The 16,276-nt window shown below is 38.0% G+C and overlaps 1 protein-coding gene across 3 annotated transcripts in view; it reads left to right on the top strand.

Moving 5' to 3' along the window:
* The window catches only part of EHBP1 (EH domain binding protein 1), a 293,792-nt gene that overhangs the window by 132,864 nt on the left and 144,652 nt on the right, over positions 1–16,276 (top strand). For all 3 annotated transcript variants that reach the window (XM_040993344.1, XM_040993342.1, XM_040993343.1), the window contains one exon: positions 547–736. In XM_040993344.1, the coding sequence (XP_040849278.1) occupies positions 547–736 (190 nt within the window). The remainder of the gene's footprint in view (positions 1–546; positions 737–16,276) is intronic.

Raw genomic sequence — 16,276 nt, 5'->3', positions numbered from 1 at the left:
AGTGACTGTAACGGTCAGAGCTGTGCCAGTACGAAGCCAGGATCCAGGAACTTCCTCCAGGTCTCCCACGCAGGTGCAGGATCCCAAGGCTTTGGACTATTCTCGACTGCTTTCCCAGGCCATAGGCAGGAAGCTGGATGGGAAATGGAGCTGCCGGGATTAGAACCAGCACCCATATGGGATCCCGGTGTGTTCAAGGTGAGGATTTTAGCTGCTAGGCCACAGTGCCGGGCCCATAAGCCAGCATTTTCAAATCTTCTTTTTTGTTGGATGTGAAAAATGGGCAGAATGTACTGTCTGTTTGTTTGTTTTTAACATTTAACATTTGTATATAATAGTTAAAACTGCATGTGATTGTGCACTTTCAAAATTTGTATATAAAATTTACTTATTTAAATATAGAAATGAATCAAAAAATGAACAGTCTGTGTTTCGGAATTTTAGGTTACCATTAGTTAGGAGTTCATTTGGGAAAATGTTTTGGTTCATGTTTTCTTATTTTATGCTTTTATAAGGTGTATTTAATCTTTTCTTTTTTTCTTTTAGGTCAAATCCTTTTTATGAACCTAAACCAACTCTTCCTCCAAATAATTTGGTAAATCCAACTCAGGAATTGGATACTGAAAAAAGAGTAAAACGTAAGGCTCCACCTCCACCAGTCCTCTCACCAAAGACAGGAGGAATAAACGAAAACACAGTTGTTTCAACTGGAAGAGATCTCTCTACTTCTCCTAAGGTAGGAACTTGTTCTAGAATACATATCATTTTAAGAAAAGTCATTATCACTCATTTTTGATTTTTCATTTTAGAAGTGACATCAAAGCAAATCTATATAAAGTAACACTCTGTGTGTTGTATGGGTGTATGCATATCCATAAATTTATAGTACAATATGCAGAGAAAAAGTCATTGTAATTGTAGGATTGGTACTTTTTTAAGAATAAGAGCAAGATACTCTGTAAGTAGCTAGGAGTAGTCAGGGACAGCTTGTATAAATGCAGAGGATGGTATATGGGAATCATCCTTTGACAAATATCTTGGAATGATTGAAGCTTAATGCAAAGAAATGCTTTGTTGAAAGATTTGCATATTGCAACTTTGACTTAAGCAGCAATTTAGGCTTTCCTATCACTCTTTCCTTTAGAAATTCTAGTACAGAATATTTACATGGGAAGATAAAACACTGTTAGAACAAGCTTTTAAACAGTTTATGCATGTGTAAGGTAGAAATGTTGATTTAGCAGCTGTCTTTAAATAATTTTGCCCATCAAATTTGGGTGATTTGTTGTTACCATATTAGATTATTTAGTCATCTAGGATTCCACGAAGTTTTCTTGCTATTCTTCACTGGAGCTCAAGTTGAGTGGCTTGACAGAAGGGCTCAGGACCCAGTCAAATCTACATTTCTTTATTCTCTGTATTTTAATTCCTCTAAAATTTTATTTTAAAAAAAACATGCATAATTGCCAAGGGGGGGGGAATTGAAAGACACTATACAACTTTGTAGTAGATAAGGCAGTAGATTACAATCAGTGGCATACTGACAGTAATAAAAACGCTTTATAAATGGCAGCTAGTAAAACACAGTGTGATGGGAGTTAGTTGTCATGAAATAGACCTGAATATCTCAGTAGTTTGTTGAATACTGTTGGCAGTATTAAAGCTTAGTAAAATAATTGACCATTATGACAATGGTTTTTTTAAAAATGTTTTTACGACTTATCTTTATTTGAAAGATTTACTACAGAGAGAGAGAGAATCATCTTCCATTACTGATTCATTCCCCCAGATGGCCAGGACAGAGCTTGGAGCCAGGGGCTTCATCCCAGTCTCTCACCTAAGTGAAGGGCACAGACTTGCACGATCTTCACTGCTTTCCCAGTCATATTAGCAGGAATCTGGAGCAGAATGGAGTAGCCAGGACTTGGACCAGTGATCATGTGGGATGCTTATGTTATAGGCAACAATTTGAACCACTACTCTGGTCCCAATTTTGGCAATCTGGAGTCAACATGAAATACTATTAAGCTTGATTCTATTTAGGAAAGCAAGAAAACTTATTAAAAATATATTTTCATTAAATTACTAAAGAAGAGCAACCGTTTAGTTCACTACTGAGGGCATCATTTGGGAAGTACGTATTTCGTTGTAGCACTTCAATTCCCAACCTTCCAGTCCAGTTTCCTGCTAATGTACCTCAGGAGGCAGCAGATGATGGCTCAGGTTCTTGGATCCTTGCCTCCAGTGTGTGAGACCTGGGTGAAGTTCCTGGCCTCTGGCTTCAGCCTGACTCAACTCTAACTTTTATAGGCATTGCAACGTGGAATGTTGCACAAAATGCTTGCTTCTAGAAATTAAAGAAGTAATAAATATGCACTTACAGAGAAAACTAAATATCAGACTGTGTTGGATAACAACTAAAAGAATAGAGTCCCTTTCTATAGATAGAAAGCCTCGAATATGGAGGGAAGGAAATAGGGAAGTTTATAAGTATGCTCTTGAAATGATCTATTAAATGCAAGAAATTTGTTCCTTTTATAAATACAAGGTTTTTTTTAGAAGAAACATCAAATTACATTTTAAATCACAAATAAAATTTATTTCTGACTTTAAAAGTATTGAAAATCTAGAGTTCTGGATGTTCATAGATGTCAGGGACCCAATCTCCTGTTTTGTTGTTCCATTGACCTTAGGGTAGACCTCTGCCTCATTGCCCAGTGTTGTCCTGTTCTAGTTAACAGATAAAAACTGTTATGAAATAAAAACTAGCCATATATACCTTTAGCAAAGGAAACTAGAAAATGAATGCATCCTTAAGTGCATTTATGTTGAGTTATTTAGCCAAGCAGTTAAGATTGCTGTATCCCACATTTATAGTGTCTGAAAATATATGTTAAATTTCAGAGGATAGAATTACAAGTGAGTGAATTGAGAAACATCTCTTTTTTACTCCCTTGGCACATGAAATATTAGTTTCGAAATATATTTGGATATGTGTGTTGCTGAGCCCAAAGCAGGGTGAGGCAACAAAGATGCCTGTGGCACAGTATTTCAGGATGCACTTCCTCCTAACTTGGTGCAATTAAGGATTTACTCTATAAGAAAAAAAAAACTATCAATATGGAAAGAACTCAATAGTTCACATCAGAGCCAAGACTAAATCTGCATAAAAGAGGTGACTAGGGCACAAAATTGAAGGAGGTAGCAATTTCTGGGTTGTACAAGCCTACACAGACGAAAGTGATGTCTCCATAGTTTTGCAAGATTTTTTTTTTAAAAGACAGATATACAGACTGAAGGATAGGCAGAGAAAGATCTTCCATGCTCTGGTCATTCCCCAAATGGTTGCAACAGATGGAACTGAGCCAGTCTTGAGCCGGGTGATTCTTTTGGGTCTCCCACACGGGTGCAGAGTCTAAAGGGGTTGGACTATCCTCTACTACTTTCTCAGGCTACAAACAAGGAGCTGGATGGGAAGTGGAGCAGCTGGGACACAAACCAGCACCCTTGTGAGATCCCAGCTCTTGCAAGGGAAGCATTAGCCAATTGAGCCATCATGTTGGGCCCCAGTGTAGTACAATTCTAAATAGACACTGAAGGAAAACAGAGAAAGTAGAGCCAAGATTATGTTAGGAGAAAGAACTTTTCAAAAAGCTAGTAAAAGACATAGTCTGGATTCAAGAAGTGTGGAGAGTCTCAATCTTAACCAAATGAATGTGAGTCCAGGAACTTCTTCATGAATCATCACAGAATGGTAGATTGCTAGATATACAAATACTTAAGTTTTAAAAGATAGATTCATTTTAAAGGCAGAGTTTCAGAGAGAAAGGAAGAGGCAGAGCAAGACAAGAAGAGAGAGAGAGACTGCATCCTCTGGTTTACTCCACACACGGCCTCAAGGTCTGGAGCTGAACCAGGCAGAAGCCAGGAGGTTGGAACTCCTTCTGGGTCTCACATGTATGGGCAGGAGCCCATCCGCTCTGGTCATTTTCTGCTGCTTTCTCAGGTCTGTTTCCAGTGAGCTGCATGGATAGCAGAACAGCCAGGATTCAAGCTAGTGCTCATATGGAATTCCATCATTGCAGGCAGTAACTTAGCCTCATGTACTGCAATGCTGGGTCTCAAACAGATAGCTGAATAATCCCAGGTGGGGAAAAGTCACACTATATCCAGGGGAATGCTTCTAATCAACAAGGAAGTCAGGATATAGTTCAATATTAGCAGTCATATGATTAAAGGAATTTAATGGCTTGAATTTAATGTCCAGCATAAATATTGGTGAATGAGGGTGCAAATGAAAATTGTTTTTCTGGACATCTAAGTTCATCACTATTAGATCCTTGTTACAGGAAATTCTGAAGCTTGTAATTTAGGCTGTAGGAAAATACTCATTAGGAGATGATAATTTCAAAATGGTAATACATGTCGCACTAAGGCAAATATGTGGATAAATCGGAGGAAACACAGTTTAAATAATATTAACAACGTGTCATGGGATGAAATAAAAGGGAATGAAAATAAATTATAACAATAGCACATACACTGGGAGAGGGAAATTCACAGTGATTCTTTTCTAAGATTCTTATATTGCTAAAAAGTGGCATAAAATTGTTGACTTTAGACATCAGTTAATCATGCTGTAATTTTCAGGTCAATCACTGGAAGAATAGAAAGATAATGTGTGACTAGAAAAGAGGCAGAGGATACATTGTTTAAAATAATAATAATTTAGTAGAAGTTACAAGAGGGGCAAGTATTTGTCCTTTCAGTTAAGATGCCTCTGCCCTTTATTACGCTGTCTATTACGTTGCCTGTGTTTAATGTTCATCTCTAGCACCTAACTGCAGCTTCCTGGGAGGCAGCAGTGTGGCTTAAGCAGCATTCCTGCCACCCATGTGGGAGGCATGAATTGGGTTCCCAGCTCTTGCCTTGTTTGATCGTATCTAGAGAGTGTGGATCAAAAAAGGAAAACTTTCTGTGTGTCTACATCTCGAAGAAACAAACAGACCCAAAGGAGACAAACAAGCAAATATTCCTTAACAATTTTTTTTAAAGATTTATTTTACTTTTGTTGGAAAGTCAGATATACAGAGGAGGCGAAGCAGAGAGGATGAGCCTCTCTCTGTCCATTGATTCACGCCCCTAGCTGCCACAGCAGCTGGAATTGTGCTGGTCTGAAGCCTGGAGCCCGGAGCCTCCTCCAGGTCTCCCACACGGGTGCAGGAACCCAAGGCTTTGGGCCGTCCTCAACTGCTTTCCCAGGCCACAGGCAGGGAGCTGGATGGGAAGCAGGGCCCCCGGGACACAAACCAACACCCATATGGGACCCCGGCGCTTACAAGGTGAGGACTTTAGCCACTAGGCTACTGCATTGAGCCCCTTAACAAATATTTTATTACAGATATAAAACATAAAATGATAAAAAAATTAAAAATCAAATTATTAGTAATTAAATAAGCTAAATGCAATTAGAAGTCTGGGCTTTTAAACAAAAGTAATCCAACTTTCTTATCTACAATATAGGTGTATGAAAGGTTGAAATTAAGACTGAAAAAAAGATTTACCATGATAACGCTAACCAAAACAAAGCCAGAATATTGTGACTGGCAATTTGGCACGGCAAATTACACTGCTGTCTGCGACACCAGCATCCCATTGAGTGCCAGCTGCTTCACTTCTGATCCAGCTCCCCTCTAATACACTTAGAGAATCAAAAGAAGGTGGCCCAAGCCTTTGAACCCTTGCATGGATATTACAGACCTGGATGGAAGTACTGGGTGCTGGCTTCAGCCTGTCCATTTTGGAAAGTCAACTAGCAGAAAGAAGATCCCTCTCTTTCTGTCTTTTTCTTTGCGCAACTCAGCTTTTCAAGTAAATAACTCTTTTTTAAAAAAGGAGCAAATATTACTATAATTATGTACATAAAAAATATAATAGATTTTATGGCAGAAACATTATTAGATATGAAGCTGATTGACTCATAGTAAAAGGTTGAACTTTTTCGCCATCATTGTGGCGTTTAGGTGAAGCCACTGCCTGCAGTGCTAGCATCCATATCAGCTCCAGTTAATATCCTGCTTTCTCAGTTTTGACCAAGCTCCCGGTTAATGGCTTACAAAAGCAGTGGAAGATGGTACAGGTGCTTGGGTCTCTACCACCCAAGTGAAAGACCTGGATGAAGTGCCTGGCTTCAGCCTGGACCTGCCCTGGCTGTTGTAACTGTCTAGGGAGTGAACCAGTAGACGGAAATTTGCTTTATCTGTATCTCTCTTTCCTTTGTCTTCCAAATGAATAAATAGATGAATCTTTAAAAAAGAATTCAACTTTTGGAGGATGTTAGCAACTTGGATTTATATCTGCTTAGTAACATACTCAAAATGTACAAAGCAAACTTTAGAAGAACTACTAGGATAAACAGTCCATATATAGCGAAAAATTGTAGTTTATCTCTTTCTATAATTGATAGAATGGACAGATTGAAAAATTAGTAAGCTTTGAAAACTTAATTAAAATTTTAGCCTCCCAAAATACTACATTATACAACTGCAGAATTTCTTTCTTTAGGATAAGTGGACACATCCTAGAATCTGAAACAAAATTCAACAGATTTCATAGCATTAAAATTATGTTCCCAGTTTAAAGTGTTTTCATCTAAAAAATCAGTAACAAAGTGATAACTTGGGCAAACTTAGATGCTTGGAAATTTATGTTTATGCATATATATGTGTGTGTATGTATATGTATATGCTCATACACTTTCAAGTAACCTATACTTCAAGAATAATTATAACATTATGAACTGTAAATTCAGTGAACATTTTTGGTTTTACTACCTGACATGTTGATGAGTAAGTTATTTACGATCAACTTGAATTCCTGTAATCAGTTCCATGAAAAGCCTTATGTTTAACTTCATTTTCTTGCTTGGCACTGCTTTTAATATAAGTTCCAACTTGAAATACTTGAAGAGCAAGTCAGACATGTTTGAACTTGGAAAGAGTCTCAAAAACAATCACAGCACAATTGAGTTAATGGAACAACTGGGTATCATAAAATACTTTAATATTCCTTTTACTGTCTATATCCTGTGGCATTTATATAAGAAGCTAGGACATATTTTCACTTTTAATAAGTATTCTTTAGCCAGCTTATGTATGAAGACCAATCTATTGTGGGACATTTAAACTCTTTAATACTAGGATTAAGAGTTGTAATCTCAGGATTAAAATATACACTATATATTGGCTGTATTCGTGCTAGTATCGTTAAGGATGTGTGAGTATTTTCTTTACAAACTCATGTAGCTAGAGCATTACATTGGGCCTTAAAGTTTATGACCTAGGAACATTTCTTTTTAAACCTTCTGATGATCTCATTTAGCACTGTACTGTAGAAAGAATACTTTTGCAGTTAGATAAATCTCTGCTAATGGCTTTACTGAAAGAAGTAGGACTGGCATTATGTTCTGGCTGCCTCACACACATCTTGCTCCCTACTGCTGGTGGCCTATGAAAAGCAACAGAGAATGGCCAACGTTCTTGGACCCCTTGCTACCCATATGGAAGACCGGGGAGAAGCTCCTGGCCTCAGCTTGGCCCAGTCCCAACTGTGTAGGCATGTAGGAAATTAGCCAACCGTGGAAAATTCTGTCTGTCTCTGTTGCTGTGACTTTCGGACAGAAAAATAAATCTTACAAAAAAAAAAAGGCACAAAGCCATTAATTTAAAATATTTCTTTGAGAATGTGAAGTTATAAAATATATTTGATTTTAATAAGTAAGTTTGTGGTATAGGTATTTGCAGTATTTAAGGCACTGCTTGGAACACCTGCATTGCAATAGGAATACCTGGGTTCAAGTACTGGCTCCAACTCTAGCTTCTTGGTAATGCACACACTGAGAGGCAGCAGGTGCTTGGGTCACTGCCAAACACCTAGGAGACTGAAATTGCATTTCAGCCTGGTCTAGCTCTAGCTTTTATTGGCACTTGAAAAATGAAATAGTGGATAGAAAAGGCTTTTCTTTTACTTGGGATAAATATTAATATATTAAAATTATTTTCCACTACTGCCAAATTTTACTGCTTTTGAAACTCTTTAGTGTTTATCTGTGTAACTCTTGATTGATTGCCCTTTTACAATATAGGTTATACCATAAGTGGAATTTTACAGAGACCATTTATATCTAATGAATTAGAGCAAATATTCACATGAAAGCTAAGCTGAAAAGCCTCCAATTTAGTGATTTGTATAAATATTTCATTTTTGTCTTAATTTGAAAATTCTTTTATGAATTAGCATTGATTATTAAGTAGAAACCCTCATCTGTGCTGATATTAATGGGTTAAGTATGCATGTAATATACATTTATAATTTTCAGATTATGTAAAAAGGACCATCATGCATTGTTCCTCCTATTATATATTTAATGTAAACTTAAAATTTAATGATTTTAATTTATATAATAAAACATTGCCCTACATAACAAGTGCTACCTCTTCTCTACCTGCACAATATTTCGTACAAATTTAGAATTGAGTAAATAAAATACTTCTTAAAAAATTATTTACTTTTTTTTTCTCCTTGAGTTAGGGTGTTTCCAGTATCAATCTTGTAATTTTTTTCAGAAAGAAAAGAATCATGAAAAATATTTTGATCATACACATTTAATATGCCATATCCAAATCATTCCCAATTCTATGTTAATATTTGAAGGATGAAGTTTCATATGCACATAAACAGATTTTTTAGACTCTTTTTCATTTTAAAAAACATGAACTTGTATATTTGTGTGTTTTACCATTTTTATGTCCATCATAGTAACTTTGATAACACTTAACAAGAAAAAGATTTATGGAAAATTTTTCTACAATCAAAGGAAGCATCGTTCTAAGTCTAAAGTAAGCTTTTAATTGCTCTGAAAGAAGCATTCAAGCAACTGCAACAGTGTCCACCAAGCTCTTAAGACATCTCACCATGCTTGCCATTTTTATGAGATATTTACTCTGTGAAAGAGCTGTCCTGTGGACTAGGGGAAAGCCTGACTGAATCAAAGCCTTTGTCTTCAGCGGACAACCTACCATCATTACAGAACGTAAACATAAAGTATAATGCAGTATGGAACCAGCACCAAGGTTCAACAGGTGAAAACTCTACCTTCAAGAGCCGGTATCCTATAAAGGCAGCAGTTTGTGTCCCAGCTGTTCAGCTTCCCAAGTTTCCTGTTTAGGGACTGGGAAAGCAGAGAAGAATGGCCCAAAGCCTTGGGATCTTGTTACCCATGTGGGAAGCCTGCAAGGAGCTCCTGGCTTCTGGCTTCAAATCAACTCAGCTCTGGCTATTGCGGGCATTTGGGGAGTGAAGCAGCAGATGGATGTTCCTTCTCTGTAAATCTGCCTTTCAAATAAAAATAATTTTTTTTTTTAAGATCTATCTATCTCTTTTGGAATGGCCAATTCCCAGAGAGGAGAGATTCTCTTACATGAGGTAAGGTCTCAAGGCTCTGAACCATGCTCTGCTGTCCTCCCAGGCCACAACCAGGGAGCTGGGTTAGAAGTGGAGCAGCTAGGACACAAACTGGTGCTCGTATAGAATCCTAGCACATGGAGGAGGAGGATTAGCTAGCTTAGCCATTGTGCTAGGTCCCAAAATAAAATAACTCTTTAGAAAATAGGTATATAGTGCAGTAAAGTAGGGCTTCAGTAGAAGTAGTCTAGAATACCATAACAACATAATGAGAATATTATTTATACTACTGCTAGTTGTTCTTCTCCAAGTATTCTTTTTAAATACTAGGAGCAATTACATATCAAGGGTGGGGCACAGATGATAAGACAGGTAGCAAAGATGGTAACTATCGCATGATAAAGAATAATTGAATTTTGCAAGATAAGTAAAGGAGAGGGCATTCCAAAAGGAACAAAAGGGCAGTAGTATTGAAATAGCAAAGTGATTCATTCATTCAAGAAACCATGAGCACTATTAGTGTGAATATGAATAGAAAAGGTGAGTACAGTGCTTTGAGGTAAAGCTTGAAACAGATTTTATGTTAAGACTGACATGATGTTTGGATTTTATTGGGTAGAGACTAGGATTAGTAGCATTCTTTTGAAACCAAGTATTGAATAACACTACTAAAAGGCTGCAGAAAATGTAAGAGCCATGTATTCATCAACTACATAAAAGGATCACAAATGTATGATGCTAAATAAGAAACCATGTGCTTCTTATTCCAGAGAAGATAGAACTATAGGGACAGAAATACCAATGATTACTGAGGGTGTAGCAAGAGAAAAAGCAAATTCAGGGTGGGAGTATACCATTATATAAAGTAGTTATATCCACTTTGGTGGAGATTACATTGTTGTACACATTTGTTATAACTTACACACTACATGAGTGAATAATATTCCGAAAATCCTATCATCACCCTCATGGCTACAGAAGCAGTGTTCTCGTATAGTAATAATATGTCCAGAATCATTTCTCTTATTCTATCTTTGTTGCCTTCTCCCTGCTGCTTTCCCTGTCTTCCAACTTCTGTTCACTATGACTTTTGGCATTTCTGCCTGAGGCATCAATGACCTCCTCTGTTAGGTTTTGTTTCCAGGATTGTGAAATAGAACCATGGCTCAGCTGGTTTCCAAGTTCAACCTTATGCAACATCAGTCTCAATTTTGTAAAGGAAAAACACGATCAATTTTAGTAGTTGAGAGTATTTAAGACAGTATGTGGCAGATAAAAATGAATAAACTGAAGATAGGGATATGGATTGGAAATTTTATATTTCAGACCTCAAATAATGAGAACCTAAGCTATTTGTCATTGTAATAAATATGGGGGGGGGGAGAATAAGTAAACTTGGATCTATTAGGTAAAAATAAAAATTCACTCTGAAGAAAAAAATAAGAATCACGGATGATTTGAGATTTTCTAGCTTAGGAAACATTCAAAAATACTGAATACTAAACTGTGTGTTTAAAAATGGTTAAGATAGTAAACTTTTTTGTTGTTTTTTGTTATTTATTTGAAAGGCAGAGAAGAGAAGAAACAGAGATAAAATCTTCCATCCACTGGTTTACTTCCCAAATGGCCATAACAGCCTGTCAGACCAAAGCCAGGAGCCAGGAGCTTCATTTGGATTTCCCAGGAGCCTTTTCAAAGAGTTGGATCACAAGTAGTACAGCCAGGACTCAAACCAATACCCATGTGAGATGTTGGCATAACAGCTGGAGGTTTACCCTACTATACCAAAGTGCTGGCCCCTAGATAGTAAATTTAATGTTATGGGTTTTATAGTAGACTCTCAAAAAAAAAAAAAAAAACAAGGGACTAACACTGTGGCGTAATAGAGAAAACACAGGCATCCCATGTAGGCCCCAGTTTGAGTCCAGCTACTTCAGTTCTAATCCAGTTGCTTGATAATGTGTATGACAAATGTGCAGAAGATGTCTCAAGTGCTTGGGCCCCTGTACCCATGTGGGAAACCTGGAAGAAGTACTTGGTTCTGGTTTTGGACCAGCCCAGCTCTGGCTATTGCAGCTATTTAGATACTTAACCATCTGATAGATGATCTTTCTTAAACAGGTGGATTTCTTTTTCAGAGCTTTTATTTATTTTTACTTAAAAGGCAGGTTTTACAGGGGAAGAAGGAAAGATGGAGAGAGACAGTCTTCCATGTGTTAGTTTATACCCCAAATGGCAGCAATGGCCAGATCGACATGCTGGAAGCTGATTCAAAGCTGGGGAGCTGGATCTTCTTCTTTGACTCCCACGTGGTTTCAGGTTCCTAGGGACTTGGTCCATCCTTCACTGCTTTTGCAGGTCATAAGCAGAAAGATGGATTGAAAGTGGAGCAGCCCGAATATGGAATGATGCTCATATGGGTTGTCTGTGCCAGAGTGGAGGATTAGCACCGTGCCAACCCCAAAATAAATGCGTAAATCTCCCTGTGCCAATGGAACTATGTCATAAGTATACATGCACACAGACACACTATATATATATCTATCTTATATCTATGTGTGTGTGTACATACATATTAAAAAAAAAACAACTCAAGCACTAATGGAGTGTCAGGCATAAAAAAATTTAAAGATCTGTGTGTATATGCTTAGTTCATATTGAGAACAGGCTTTGGACCTACTGGTTAAAACATTGACTAGGATACCCCTGTACCAAACCAAAGAGGCTGCATTCAGTAAACTGCCGCTCCAGTTTCTTGCAAATGCACCCTAAGAGGTAGCAGTCATGGCTTAAGTAGTTGGGTTCTTGCCACCTGTGTAAGAGATCAGAGTTGTGTTCCTGACGTCTAGCCATTGCAACAATTCGAAGAGTGACCAGCAGATGGTAGCTTTTTATCTCTGTGTCTGTCTGACTCAAATTTTAAAAAAAATTTTTTTTTAAATTATAGTAAATGAACTGGAGGAAAAGAACAGGTATTATAACAGAGAATGATGCTAGTAGATCCAGGAAGAGGTAAGAAAACCAGTAGAAAAAGAAGGGGAAAAGAATTTCAGGAAGCATGTATTAAGGCCAAGTTGGAGGGAGATGTCAGTATGTTTGAAGAAGTGATAATTAGACCTTATAGGTGGAAAAATAGCGAAAAACAGAAGTGTTCTGCTCTGAGATAAAAATAGGAGTCATTTTTGGTTTTGTTTCCTGTAAACTTTAGTTTTAAAAAAAAACTTTTAGTTTTAAAAAAAAACTTTAGTTTGAAAAAGTATGTCTTCTAAAAATTGTTTTTTTTTCTCTCAAAATTTACAAAAATAGCATTACCCTGATCACCTGTATAATGTGTTAATTTTTCTTGTTTTTGACCTTTACACAAAGGTCATTATCCTTTGGATAGATACCTTTTTACTGTTTATAATTCTCATGTTGTCAGCTGTTATTTTTATTTTAGCTGCTATATACTATTCCACATAATTTATCACAGTTTTCATTCTTCTGATGATAGTGGTAACTCCCCCATTTCTGCTATTAAAAATAACACTGCTATGAATATTCTTTATATATTTCTTGGTGTATATGTGTAAGGATTTTTTTTTTTTTAAATAATGTTTCTAACTTTAGCTGTGAGGCTTTTTAAAAATGTCAGTGTCGGGGCCAGTGCTTTGGTTCAGAAGATTATCCTGCCATTTGCAACACAAGCATGTCATACCAGTCCTGGTTCTCCTACTTCCAATCCACCTTAATGCCTGTGGAACTGGAAAGGAAGTGGAGAATGAATGATTCAAGAACTTGGGCTACTAACACTCATGTAGGAAACAAAGATGGAGTTCCTCTTGGCTCTTGACTTCAGCCTGGCCCAAAGCCGTTTGTTGAGGCCTTTTGGGAAGGAATCCAGCCAACCTCTCTTGGCCCGTCTCTGCTCACACCCCTCTCCGTAGCTCTGCCTACTCCAGATAATGAAATTTGAATTGCTAGGAGTCATGTTAGGTATCAGTTTTATTATTTTCACTCCAGGTGAATTAATATTTAATCAAGACTGAGAACCAATATGTGAAATTATACCTAGGAAATTAATTTCTGAGTTCTAGAGATATGCCAGTTTTGAAGTGATTAATTTACTTATTCAATGTGTAACTAACACACTTGGTTAAGCTGCTGCCTGTGATATTGGTATCTGTTATTAGCTGTGGCTCAAGTACCACTGCTCTGCTTCTGATCCAGCTCCCTGCAACATGGCCTGCAAAAACAACAGAACATGGCCAAAGTGCCTGGGCCACTGCTACTCACATGGGAGACCTGGATGGAATTCCTGGTGAAATCTGGCCCTGTTCTAGTCGTTGTGGCCATTTGGCAAGTGCAAGATCTTATTCTCTCCTTTCTGTAATGCTGCCCTCTAAATAAATTAAACAAAAAGAAGTAATACACATATGGGAAGTAATCACACAGGGAATGCCAGCATTGTATGCACAGTCTTCACCAACTTCAGCACAGTGCCAGCCTCTGTAATATCTCATTTTTTTTGTAATAAAAGAGTCTGTAGTTTCTTTGTAGTTGGAATCAAAATGACCTTTTAAAATCATTAGTCAGATTATGTCACTATTCCTGTCAGAATCCATCAATGACTTCCCAAAAGACATAGAGTAAAATTATAGGATCTCATGATAATCTGGCTTTACCTTGCTCTCTGCCCTTGTTAAAATGCCATTAGAAGGGCTAACACTGTAGTTATTGGATAAAACCACCAACTGTGGTACCAGCATCCCATATAAGTACTGGGTAATGTCCAGGTTGCTCCATTTTCCATCCAGTTTGCTGCTGATACACCTGGGAAAGCAGCAGAAGATGTTGGGCTCATCTGCTCACAAGATAGGTCTAGCTATTGCAGCACTCTGGGTAATGAATTGGTAGATTGGAAAGCTCTCTTTGTTTTCCTTTATTTCTGTAATTCTTTCAAATAAATGAATAAATAAATGAGAGCTTTTTTAAAAAAACATATCATTGTATCCATAATGGTCTTAGAGGCATTCCCAGCCCATTTCTTGCCTTAGGACATTTGTATTTATTTCTTGCTCTAGAACATAATTTCACGAATTTTCTAGTGGCTCATTTATTTACTTCATTCAAGCACTTCTCAAATGGCACCTTCATTACAAGTTTCCCTGACTACCCTTTCAAAAATTTGGGAAATGATGCAAATTTTCCATGAAGTTTTTTTATGGAAAGGAAAGGGGAGGGGAAGTACTAAGGGGAAATAAAAGGAGAGGAAAAGAATAAAAAACAGTTTGAAAGTGTGATACAGAAACATCTTAACTTGGTTTATTTAAATATTTTTATATGAACCAAGCATTACTTCAAAAATGTGTAGCTACTGATCAGTTAATAAAAATTGCTTTGCATGGGAGAATCAAGAGGCAGAATAGGGTAAAGATGTGTTTAAACAGAGAAATATTAGCCAATGTGAAACTTAGCACATTCCAGAAAATAGGAGAGGACAGAATGACAGCAGAGTGGCACCTGGAGACTGACAGACATGGGAAAGCAGCAGACACAACGGTGTGGTGTTGCAGTGACTGATAACCCAGCAGCATTCAGCAAAGGACAGTCTGAACTGTTTCAGCAGTCAGAACTCCACCATCAACAAGATGGGAAGGGACATTCACATAGAGCTCAGGAGGTGAACCCAGACAAACAACTGCTCATCCTGCTGTTCTGTTTGGTTTGACCAGGAGCAGAGACAGAGCACCAGGTCTCAGATGGGTGGTGCAGGAACAGGGTGGATTTCATAGCCCAGTCCACCCCCTAGAGCTGAATAGGGTGTCATTTTGTGTAGGGAGACAAAAGATGTTGAACAGGACTAAGCATGCACTGAGCTGGGAGTGAACTCATTTCTGGCTCAGTGAGCTGCAACAACGTGGCATCCTACAGGTTCCACCCAAGACAAGTCCAGGTAGCCCTCAGACTCGACAGCCAACAGATCTAGAACTTTAGTAGTGGCACATTAGGCACCAGTTTGTACAGTGTGGCAAAAGCTTTAAGGCTGCAGGGACAACAGTGAGCAGCGCTTGTGCTGAGCTGGGAGATAACTCACTGTGCTAAGTGGATTGGGCTACTCTCACAGGGAAAATAATACTGACTTTGGCATCCTATGGGTCAAAATAGGTCCCTGACCTAATGGCCAACAGGTTCCAGCAAGATCAGCACCACCAACAACCTAGCTATATAGGACTCCTGGTGACTTCCTAATCCTGGGAACTGCTCTAACAGGAAGTAGAAGAACGGTTATATCATTGTCTGCAATGATGCAGCCTTAGTACAGTATCACAGGAGGTGGAGAGTGGTGAGCCAGGAGCTGAGGCTATGGAGACCATGGTGGAAGTCTAACGTAAGAACCCAGATCTGGAACTCGCTGGAGGGAGTGGCACAACTGACTGTAAACAAAGAGCTGTATACCAACCACAGTAAGTAAAATTGAATTGCGTACTCCTGGGTGACACAGCTTGGAAACTCTTCCCAAGGAGAAGAATCTAATAACTTGAAGTTACAATGACCAAAAACAAAAGAAGAGACAAAGGCACAATGAATGTTACTGAAGACTCCCCTGCAAAGGAGCAAAAGCCTTTGCCAGACTTCGAGAAAATGGGAGATACAGAATTCAAAAGACTTGTTATAGAGCTTCTTATCAACAGCAAGAAGCACGTAAGCAGGCATTCAAGGAATTCAAGGAATATGTCACACTGGAAATGAATCAAATAAAAGCTGACATATCAGAAATGAAGAATATAGTGGAGAGTCTTCAAAATAAAATGAATGAGCAGAAGAAAAAAAT

This window comes from Ochotona curzoniae, unplaced genomic scaffold, assembly GCF_017591425.1.
Source record: "Ochotona curzoniae isolate NIBS_2020 unplaced genomic scaffold, NIBS_Ocur_1.0 contig_883, whole genome shotgun sequence".
NCBI classification, from domain to species: Eukaryota; Metazoa; Chordata; class Mammalia; order Lagomorpha; family Ochotonidae; genus Ochotona; species Ochotona curzoniae.
The sequence above is the reverse complement of the archived record's forward strand: the minus strand, read 5'-3'. Positions and strand labels throughout refer to the sequence as shown.